Below are 11,505 nucleotides of genomic sequence, written 5' to 3'. Positions count from 1 at the left end.
CACTCCAACTGACATGTTAATGAGGTAGGAGTTTGGGTAAGGTAGCAGGAAAGATATTTCTATGGTGCAATCAGCTCTAATCAATAGCTTTATTGCCATAGAAACAACGAACAGTTCAATTGCCAAAGTTAATCCAGGGTTGATTAATAATTTAACCTAAAATACTGAAAATAAAGAAAAAAGGGACAAACTACAATGCATAAAATAAGCATATATCGATCTACACTGCACTCCTCTCCTTCCCTGCCTCCTATCTCCCTCCGCCCTCGCAGGTCACGTGCTCTCCATCCAGGAACTCGCGTCTGCTGGTTTTGTTACCAAACAAAGTGCGAGTCACTTCGCCGGCTCTGCGACACCGAAACACCGACCGACTGGCCGACCTCTGCTGCCTCACCCCCCGCCACACCCGATGTACCTACAACGCGCCATGGGCGCCGGGTGACCAGGAGAAGGATCCATAATCACTGCTGCAGGCTGCGGGGCTTCAGCGGCGGCGGAGCAGCAGCGGGCCTCGGCCTCGGGAGGAGCTTAGCTGCGGGGACGCAGACCCAGTCTACGGCCATTGTGTGTCGGGATCCGGGAATCGAGTATTTGCTGTGATATCTCCATGTAAGTGTCCTGGGGTTCACCCGACAGCACCTCCGGGGAGGGAGGGAGACGTCCGGTATAGACCCGCGGGGTGTCGTGCGTGTTTCCCGGGGGTCGTGCCGCTGTCCGCCGCGTCAGGTAGGCTACCGCGCGGCTAATGACATTAGCACGCTGCTAGCTGGCTAACTCTCCGAGCGGTCGGATAAGAGCCTCGGTTTTGTGATCTATTTGATTATTTGGGTGTTGTGCGACATTATGTGTATGTGTTCACAACTGTTTTATAAGCAACCACGCAGTTGTCAAAGCGTTCGTGTGGCTGACTTTGTGATGATGATGATGATGATAATGGTGATGTTGAGGTGCACATGGGGGATGAGGATGTCAAACAATGCACTGTCGTGGTGTTGTGTTGAACATGTGAATATTAGACGTACAGTAGGCCTATATGTTGTTGGGTTTAAGAATAGACATGCGGAACACCGATGGTGTTTCCTGGTCTTATTGTGATCTGAATGTCAAAAGGTGCCGCGTCTGGCCAGGAGCTGACCGGAGGAGGAAGGGTTTTGTTTATTCATGATCGGTCACCGGAGTTAAGAACATTTTATTTTGGTAAAGCAAGACATTTACATACCTTGTGGGCGAAAAAGATCATGAATATTTATTATTGTTTTTCATAGTCTTGACATATGTTTTCTAAACGTGTACAGCGAGGAATATGATTCTCTTTGTCTCTTCCGAGAAAAAAAAACGAACTGCAGGGGAAGGGCATGGTCTACTCAAGGATTGTTGGACTCCTACTTCCCCATATCCTACCTGGCCTCACCCTCCAAGGGAGAGGCTTAATCCCCACTTCCTCATGAGTAAACAGTAAACTATTGACTACAAACACTGCCCTAACGTCGTCTCCTCCTCCCCGTTCCTCCCAGCCCCAGGTCGCCCGCCCACCAGTGTGAGCCCGTGTGTAGTGATTCTGTTCCGGGAGCGCTCAGCGGCACAATCGCCAAGATAGCCGGTCCAGGCAGGAAGCGGCACACCTCAGATCCAGAGCCCTGCAGCGAGCGCAGAGACGGCCAGCCCCTTAGCGCCAAGTGCCTGAAGATGGCGAGCGGCGGAGGGGAGACGGGGGGCCGGCGCGGCGGGGGCGGGGGCGGGCCCTCCCAGCAGCAGCAGCAACACCAACACCAGAGAGGGCCGGAGAGGGGAGGCGTGGAGCTGACCTCCTCCAGCACCAGTAAGAAGAAGCAGAAGGACCGGGCCAACCAGGAGAGCCGTGAGGCCAAGAGGGCAGCGGCCGCCACTGGAGGGGTGATCGCCGAGGCCAAGAAGGGTTAGTGTTGGTTGTTGTTGTTGTTGTTGTTGTTGTTGTCGTTGTCATTAGGGACGCACCGAATTTTCGGCCACCAAAAATTTTCGGCCGAAAATGGCACAAAAGCAGAAAATACTTTTTTCACCGAAACAGAAATATGTGATGACGCAAACAAAAAGGGCGGATAAGCGCCAATATGTCTGCGGTGTGGACGTTTTTCAATATTGCTGAGAAAGACCCACGTAGAGCGATTTGCAAAAATTGCAATGCCTTGATTTTAATGAAGTTAGTACACAGTCATAGCCGTAAATACAATGGTATGGTACTAATGATTGGCATAATAATTTCTTTCGGTGTTTCAGTTTTCGGCCTTGGTTTCCTCACTCAGCTACGTTACTAAGGGAATACCTGATCTAATACACCCAGGGAGAAGGGTTAGGGTTAGTGTGGTGGTTGTTGTCACAGTTACAGTACTTAGGTAATACCTGATTTAATACACCTGGCGAGAAGGCTAAGGGTTGTCATAACAACCATACTAAGGGAATACCTGATAAAAAACACCCAGTGAGACGGCTGAGTGTTGCCGATTCAAGTACAGCACTAGGGGAATACTTGATTAAATATACCCAGTGAGAAGGCTAGGGGTTGTCATAACTACAGTATTAGGGGAATACTTGATCACATGCAGTTTAGGACAGAAGGCCAAAGGTGCGTTCAAATGAAAAGAAAAATGTACCTGCGTTACCCAGACGAAGTTGCTTGCGTGAACGTGCGAGTGATTCAGCTTTAATCAGAATATTTCAGCTCGAGTGAATTTGTATCGTTTGCACGAGGAGAATCAGGTGGGATCTGCGTGAACTGGGTCGTTGGCAACGCATGACTCAGGACATCCAAGCCGGTGGCTGTTCTTGGGTAATTTGCATCTATTAGCGTTGTTGCATTGACCTTGTAAGTAATCACGCCGTGCCTTTGGTACTTTTGGTACTTGTATAATACTTCATCAGACACACTGGAGGCCGTCAAGTCTTTGTGTGCTTGGTATTAATGGCTGTCATAATTACATAAATGTGTGTTCGTCGTGGTGACACACGCCGTTCCCACGGCGACATGGTGGTGAAGCGTTGGCTGTGAGGTCCACGGTGGTGCCAGGAAACGTCCACGCAGCTCAAGAATGGCGCATCAGAAATGTGTCATTAACGAGCTGCGTTACGCCAAGGAAACCACGGTGGCGGGTGATGATGCCCGCTTGGTCGGGGAATTGCTGTTAAAAGCCATCAAGTGCTAAATGGTTTGTACTAGTGTTGCTAAGATACCAAGCTGTCAGGCTTTTGGATCCTATATTTCGGTGCTTGTTAGAATAACCAGGTTACTGGGGGTCTGTTTCCTGTATACTGGCGATTGGATTTGCCAATCAGATCTCTTAAGTCTTGATTGGATAGGAACACCCAGACGTAAGGGGAACATGGACACCCGCTGAGCTAGGATGTTAAGCAGGCGCTGAGTCTACACTATAATCTGGTGTCTTGGCTGTGTACGCACGGCCCGTGGCTTGGTTACAACTATACAACTCGGTTTTTAGCGCGTGTTTGGTTTTACAGATGTTGGTCTTGTGTTCAGTTATTTAGCACGTGGATGGTGATTAGGGATGCACCGAGATGAAAATTCTTGGCCGAAACCGAATATACTGAAACGGTTGGCCGAAACCGAATACCGAATGTGGCTTTTGCTGTTTTTCATTAATTTTGCTTTAATTTTTCACCATTGCATAAATCAAACATTTAAATGTCCTTTTATAAACTTTTTTGTCTTGCTTTTCAATAAAAAAAATCAATAAAAAATTTGATACAAAATATTTATTTAATACTGAAAGTTTTCTAACATTCCAGCAGACCTTATAGCAAGAATTTAAGAACAATGTACCTTTTTAAATAAATGAGTAAAACATTTTTTTTTTTAATCAAAAATAAAAATGTTCTTTGGATTATTTTCGGCCTTTTTACTCCTTTGGCCGAAACCGAACATTATGTTTTGGGCCATTTTCGGCTGAACATTTTCGTTGGCCGAATAATCGGTGCATCCCTAATGGTGATCATGTCCAAATGAGGCCTGTGCAAGACACAACCAAAATCCCTTCTTCGTACCAATCTGATATTTTACATCTTGGCATTTGACAATTTACATTTTGAGCATTTAGCAAACGCTTTTATCCAAAGTGATTTACAATATGTTAATTGGCCTTAAAAGGAGAAACAACCATATATCGCTGTCGGTACAGTAAGGATGTTCATAGCACCAAGTGCTGAGCACTAACTATTGTTAGGTTAACCCATTCCGTGTATACAAAGATGGCTAGCATAAGACACTACACGAAACTAAGTACTTGTTTCAGCAGTGGGTCACGACGGACATCTGTGTACGGGAAGTGTCCTCTGAGTGTTAAATGAGTAGGCCATCCTTTTGAGGGAACTGGTTTCACACATTGCTGCGGACCAAGTCTGACGAGGTCCATCTCTGGTCTGGGAGACGGGACTTTGCCAAGGTCATTCAAGTACTATCCGTCTCTCCCTCTCTCCTTGCCCTGGATGTATCTTATAAAGTGCTGTAGCTGTCCCCCCTCCCTTAGTCTTCCTCTCTGCCTCTCCCTCCCCTGTGTTTACCCTGTGTATCTTATACAGAGCAGTGCTGTCGTCTCTGATTCCCTCTCTCTCTCTCTCACTCCCTCTCTCTCTCTCACCCTGCGTACATCTTCTACAATGCTGTAGTCTCTCCTCTCTCTCTATTCCACCGTCTCCCTCTCCCCTTCTACAATGCTGCAGAGGGCTGCAAGTGCTCTCTCTAGTGATAACTTGCAGCCCCCAATAGCTAAAATACCAGATATTAAATGCTAACTGACGGCATCCTTAGCTTATATACCAGCTAGCTAGCATGCCTAAATGCTACCTAACGGCATCCTTAGCTTATATACCAGCTGGCACGCCTCAATCCTAACTAATGGCATACAAGAGATAATATACCAGCTAGCATGCTCCAGTGGTAACCATCAGTGTCCGTTAGCTAATTGACCAACTAGCGGGCCTCAAAGCTAACTAATAGTATCAATTAGCTTAGATGCCAGCTAGCGTGCCTCAAAGCTAACAAACGGCATCCATAAACGTATTTAACAACTCGTGTTCCTCAGTGCAAACCAAAAGCAACCGTGAGCTTACATACCAGATGGCATGCCCCAATGGTAACCAACCAACAAGCTTATATAACTCCTCATTAGCATCCGTAGCAGGGCTTGTATTGTTAATGGCAGGACAGAAGGGGCTGGGGGGAGATGAGATGAGAGGATAATAGTGCTGATGTTCATGTTAGTGTGCCTCAGTGTAATCCCTGACTGTAGCTCACAGATGGGGCGGAGCGGGGGGGGTTGAGCTTGGTTCCTTGGCCCATGTGTCCTCCCCTCTTGTGGATGCCGACTCGATGCTGAACGTTATCTGATCCGACGAATCTGAAACGCAGTGGATGAGGTTACATGGTCGGCACTCGGCACCCACGTTGGAGCCAATGCAAGTGTTCATGTTCCTGTTGGTGTTTCTACTGACGTAGTATTCTCCTGCTATCTCACGGCCATCTGGGTTACTAGACGTGACGAAGCTCATTTGGGATGAATGTGCCTAATGAGCGTGTGGCCGGCTACCAGGGATGTGCGCCCCGCTAGCTAGCGTATCAACTGTCCCGTGAAACGGGAGTTTGTCCTACAGGGTGAGAGGCATTCATATACCGCTGCTCACCTTGAGGGTATCGATGAATAATATGATGGATAACCAGTATTCAACATCATCATCAACTTTTATTATTAGACTCAAGGTCCATTTAAAAGACATACAATACAAAAAAATTGACAACACACGCATAAATAAGAATAAAAACATTCCGACCACTTATAAAAGGCACTTATGTCCCCCAGGGTATGACTGGTAGCGTACTGTGCTATAACTTGGGTTCGACAGCATTATAATTTCATTTTTTTAGTCATTCAAGCGATCGATAAATCTGTACATGAGGTTCCTCAATACAGCTTGTAAGGTTTTAACTCCTGCATTCAAAAATAGCTCACTTGCACTGCTCCACCTTGGTTTTTTTAAGTAAGATTCTAAAACAATCATTGGAAGCAACCTGTCGTCTGTGCATACTTTTTTTTTAACTTACCCCATAAGGGGGCAGTATTTTTTGAACTTACCCCATAAGGGGGCAGTATACAGGGGAGTGCAGTATGCTCCGAAGAGACATATTTTTACATGATCAGAGCACATATGAAATTTTCCTGCCAACATATTCGCTTGGGCATATTGATTCCACTGCGTGTAATATGAGAGTAAGAAATGAATGGTTTACCGGTTCCACCATGTCGATGTAGAGTTTAACAGGGGTTGGATATTCTCTTGGTTCTGGCGGCCAGGGTGAATCCTAGACGGTTCTGTCCCCAGTCCTCCTCTGTAGTAGGGCCCGACCGATATTGATTTTTGAGTGCCGATGCCGATTATTTTCAGAGAAAAATTACGATTACGATTTAATCGGCCGATTAAAAAAAACAAAAAAAAACCATATAAAACGTAGTTTTTGATACCTTAAATATACTTTAAACACTTTTGACGAATATGTGAATTGAATGCAGAACCTTTGAGTGTTTTAGAATACATTCACAGTCAAAAATGAGTGTAATGTAAAGTGTAAAATAAATAACTAACTCCCAATGTGCTGCGCTCGTGAGCAGTGACTAACACGTGCGTGCTGAGCAGTATGGTCTCACCGTTAGAGTCTACAGTATAACAAATTAACATGGCCTGGGACCTAAAGAAAAACAGGCACAACATGCTCAAACAACGCGTCTTGTGTACATTGGTGAGGTGAGCGCGCAGCTGCCTGAGCGAGCGTGCTTTCATGTTGTACGGTAAAATTCAATCTCCTCTTTTTTACTCCAGCTAAAGTTGTTAGTTAGCAAGGCGAGTAGGAGCGCAATCTGCAGGATACTAATCGCAATAACATTTATTAAAAAAAATAAAAAAATAAAAAAAATCGGTTGTAATCTGCGTCTTTTTGGCCGATGCCGATTATTTTCAAAAAGGCTATAATCGGCCGATTAAATCGGCAGGCCGATAAATCGGTCGGGCCCTACTCTGTAGGCATCCCTAGCTCTAGCTGCACCTTGTATGTAAAAACACTTTCAAATGAACACTCTAATGCCGCTTTTCCACCGCACATGTAGCTCGACTCGACACGACTCGACACGACACGACTCGACACGGTAGCAGCACGGGTGCTTTTCCACCGCAAATAGTACCTCCTGGACGTGGGCGGGGTCGGCTGCGCGAAAGGGCCGTGACGTATTTGTGTACGCGACGCAAACAACACATACGCAACCCACACATGGACAGAACCCACACAACAACAATGGAGGACATCGATCGCATTACTATTATTAGCTGGCATGTTGAAGAAGTTGGAGAAGTGGAACATGTTGGCTGCGGCGCTGCTATGGATGTTACCAGCATGGTTGCCATGTCGCTCTCGTGACTTCGTCACACTCTCTGGCCAATCAGTCGCCGGCCGTCTGCCGACGTCACCTTTTAGCATCGGCTCAGCTCGCTTGGAACCTAGAGCGAGTAGGTACTAGAAAAAGCAGCCACTTCAGGTACCAGATACCATGGTACCGCGGTGGAAACGCAAAAAATGCGAGCTGAGTCGAGTCGTGTCGAGTCGTGTCGAGCTGGTACCATGCAGTGGAAAAGCGGCATAAGTGACCAGGTAAATGAATCAGAGACGCTAACATGAGGTGGTTTAGATTATTTGAGCATCTGACTCAATAAGTCAATCAGCAAAATTTGTTTACGTTACGATCTGAAGATTAAAGGTATCCAGGTTCGTCCAGTGACCTCAACTATGCGCAACTTTTTCCTGATACAGTAATTTCCAGTGCAGTGACAGCTACAGCTTACAGAGGTACAGCTACGATACAGTACATCTATGGTACAGGTACAGTACAACAGTAGAGCTACAGTACCGTACAGCTATGGTACAGTGCACTACACTAGAGCTACGGTACAGAAAAGCTACAGTACAGCTATGGTTCAGTACAGGTACATTACAACCTTGGAGAAAATGCAAGCCTCAGGCTGCAGAGTATTGGGTTCTGCGCACGACCTTTCAAGAGCAGGAGAGGGCGAACAAGCTCAACACGAGGAGAGAGAGAGAGAGAGAGAGAGAGAGAGAGAGAGAGAGAGAGAGAGAGAGAGAGAGAGAGAGAGAGAGAGAGAGAGAGAGAGAGAGAGAGAGAGAGAGAGAGAGAGAGGTCTCTCTCACCGTCCTTAGAATAAGCCAGAGCATGGCACTGCGCTAGTGACCGTGCTAACTGCCCCATGCTACAAGCAGCGCTTCTGAGCTGGATCTAACTATGATGGGAGGTAGGTTGGCCGAGTGTGCTTTTATACCCTAGCTTCATTTGGTTGAGATTTAAGAAGGTTGGTAAGGTGCTTTGGATTAGTGTCGGTCAACAGTCCAGGGCCTGAGGTTAACTTGGCCCCCAGCCACTGGTAGCCACCAGCGTCTAACCAGACGGATGTTTGTGTAATAAAGATGAAATGCACAAGCAGAGAAAAACATGTTTCCAGTTGTGTTGTTCCAGATCCAATGTCACCAGTTTGATTATGATGATGTGATACATCTGGTCCTCCGAAAATAATTAATTTAATTTAAATAATAAAAGTAAGCCGACGGTGGGGGTTCCAGTTCCTTTCTTCAGCCGGATATCACAGGACCGGGTTGGCTTGGACTGTGGTCCATCCTGTCCGCATTGTGCCCTTTAGTTTCACTTTCTCTTTACAACAAGGCAAAAGCAACGTGTAGCAGGAAAGAGAAACTCTAGTGTGTGTGTGTGTGTGTGTGTGTGTGCAAACGATCATGCCTATATTTACCTGTGTGTCACTGTTGATCTGTCTGAAAGCAGTGATCTCTCTCTGATGTGGGATTATATTTGTTTTCCACTGGGGGTATTAGGACTATTTTGAGGAAATAGGGGGTAAATCCGTCATCCCATTCAAGTTCAACTCCAAATAGAGTTGTATCGCGTTACGTCAGGACATCTGTGATGGGGTGTGCATTGCAGAGGAGCCGGGAGATAAAACGAAACCAGTTGATGGCAGCGCAGATAAATCCAAACGTGACCGTTCGCACCCTGCCTGCATGTGGCCGTGGATCAGCAAGGCCTCGTCCTTAGGCCGTGGGAACTCACGCTCCCGAATCAGACACCACGTCTCACTTCCTCTTCAAAATGTTTCAACTCTTCCTTTTATCTGCAGTGTTCGATTCTATCGGACACTGACGCCGTAAATAGGAGGATTCAACAAAATAAATCTAAGAACGTGAGGGAGAAAGGCAGTCCGTACATCTATTCAGGATCGGGGGTTCAACTGATCTTTTCACGCTAGAGTTTGGTTACACAGTTTATCAGATTCCGGACCACGGCTCATCGCCCTGTAGTCTAAATCCTTCTGGCTCTTGCCCTCCTTGCCTTGTTCTGATTGGCTGTCGCTCTCTGTTTGCGTGTTGCCAGATGTGTTTGTGGACTGGAAGCAGAACGCCAACGAGGTGATCGTGCGTCTGCGCTGCGGAGACGGAGTGCAGAGGGCGGAGGACGTCCGCACCACCTTCACAGACACCACGTGCCACGCCCACTTCCCAGGTACGCTGCTGCGCTACGCTGCTAACACGTCCTGCTAGCGTGGAAAGGACCACAGGACACTGTAGCCGGGCTACTCCGCAGCTCCAGAGAACAACAAATGAGTAGAAACCAGACTCAGTCATCGATCCAGCATGAAGGACAGAAGCACACACTGGACAATTAATACGCCATTTTGACCTTGGACACACGATCAATGTGTTGCATACATGGTCGATAAGATTTGACCGTTGCTGTCAATGTTTACATTTACATTATGTTGTTAAGTTAAGAATTTGTCTAGTCTAAGTCTAATTCACTATAACTGTCCTTCAGTTCTGCTGTCCTGCTGTCTGGGTTCGATAAAGCTTCTTGCCTTTGTTACGTCCTACGAGTCCAGTCTCTCATCCTAACTGTGGCGGTTTATCAAGAGGTTTCCACCCCCCCCCCCCCTGTGTTTGACCCCTGACCCCCAGATGGGCGGCAGTGGGAGTGCCGCCTGCAGGAGGAGATCGAGGCGTCCTGCAGCCGGGCTCAGTACAAGGAGAAGGCCGGGCTGCTGCTGCTCAACATGCACAAGAAGATCCCCTTCCACATCTGGCCCTCACTCATGGTGAGGCGCTCCTCCTCCTCCTGCTGCCTGCAAACCTGGGGGCACCCCTGGTGTGCCCCCCCCCCTCCTGGTCCTTTAGGGTACATGGGTTCACCCCTAAAAAACATGGGTGTACCCCTGGTCCTTTAAGGAACATAGGTGCACCCCTGGTTCCTTTAAGCAACAGGCTCCTGTAAAGCCAATAACATCAATTCATTTAAGGGGCCCTATTTTAGGGGCCCCAGATGTATGGGTGACTACTTCTGTTGGTACAGTCCACTGGCTACACACTAAAATAAGCATTGTTTTGCAATTTTAATTGAAGAAAAATACGCTATGATTGCGGGGTGGGTTTTCCTTTAAACATTGGTTCGGTATCTTGAGCACTGAACTGCTCATCACATAGATATAAATGCAATGCAAAGAAGTAAGTCAGAATAGTTTTTGGGCCCTGTGGTTGATTCTGACTTCCTGCTCCTTCCTCTCTGCTTCAGTCCAACAAGAAGGAGAAGGTCCCCGCCTCGGCCGAGACCAAGAACGGCAAGCAGCACCCCGCCGCGCCGTCGCCCAGGGCTGAGTCCGGCCCGGCCCCGCCCTCCAACGCCACCGCCGCGCCCACGACCCCCCTCCCAGAGCCCCGACGGGGGGGCGGGAGCAGCAAGGCCGAGAGGAACCTCAAGCGCTCCCTGAAGAACAAGCAGCAGCAGCAGCAGCAGCAGCAGCAGCAGCAGCAGCAGCAGCAGGCGGCGGCCGACAGAACCTCGGAGAAGCCCGCCGAGCGGACGCCGGAGGAGACCGCGGAGAGGACGGCGGCGCAGCCGGACGCGGGCGAGGCCACGGCCACCAACACCACCACCACGGCCACCACCACCACCATCACCACCACCACCACCAACACCACCAACACCGGCGGCCGCGGCCCCCGGGCGCCGAGCTCCGACCGGCAGCGCGGCCTGGAGCCCAGCCCGGCCAAGCGGACCCCCCCCCCCGTCCCGGCTCCCTCGCAGACCTCCGACGCCGCGGAGGAGGGGGGCGGCGGGGGCGGCGGCGGCGGCGACACGGAGCAGCGCCCGCCTCCCGAGGACGCCACGGCGGCAGCAGCAGCAGCAGCAGCCAATGGGAAGGCGCCACACGTGCACAGGCCCGCGGGTCGGTGCCTTTCAGCCAAACCAGCACAAAGCGGGGAGAAGACCGTGCGGGACCACCGCGCCGCCCACCTGCCCACCGACACTCAGGTGACTCCACCGGTGCTGGTGCTCCATCATGTCTAAAGGACTATTATACACCACCATGCCTACACCAGAGTGACTAGAACCTGCT

General features: G+C 48.8%; 3 protein-coding genes across 8 annotated transcripts in view; 1 reads left to right on the top strand and 2 right to left on the bottom strand.

Moving 5' to 3' along the window:
* The window catches only part of LOC132463097 (proteasomal ubiquitin receptor ADRM1-like), a 409,794-nt gene that overhangs the window by 15,282 nt on the left and 383,007 nt on the right, over positions 1-11,505 (bottom strand). The gene's annotated exons all lie outside the window — the stretch shown is intronic.
* LOC132463270 (troponin C, skeletal muscle-like) overlaps positions 1-11,505 on the bottom strand; it is a 376,397-nt gene that overhangs the window by 74,865 nt on the left and 290,027 nt on the right.
* The window catches only part of usp19 (ubiquitin specific peptidase 19), a 36,253-nt gene continuing 25,016 nt past the window's right edge, over positions 269-11,505 (top strand). For 2 of the 6 annotated variants that reach the window (XM_060053040.1, XM_060053031.1), the window contains exons 1-5: positions 269-609; positions 1,515-1,915; positions 9,489-9,617; positions 10,070-10,206; positions 10,680-11,432. In XM_060053040.1, the coding sequence (XP_059909023.1) occupies positions 1,687-1,915; positions 9,489-9,617; positions 10,070-10,206; positions 10,680-11,432 (1,248 nt within the window). In that variant the 5' untranslated portion in view covers positions 269-609; positions 1,515-1,686. Of the gene's footprint in view, positions 610-1,514; positions 1,916-8,201; positions 8,341-9,488; positions 9,618-10,069; positions 10,207-10,679; positions 11,433-11,505 lie in introns of those variants that run through there. The other 4 variants (XM_060053057.1, XM_060053054.1, XM_060053047.1 and 1 more) reach the window with 3 other exon arrangements.

The sequence above is a fragment of the Gadus macrocephalus genome, chromosome 1, assembly GCF_031168955.1.
Source record: "Gadus macrocephalus chromosome 1, ASM3116895v1".
NCBI classification, from domain to species: domain Eukaryota; kingdom Metazoa; phylum Chordata; class Actinopteri; order Gadiformes; family Gadidae; genus Gadus; species Gadus macrocephalus.
This window is presented reverse-complemented; position numbering and strand designations above follow the sequence as displayed.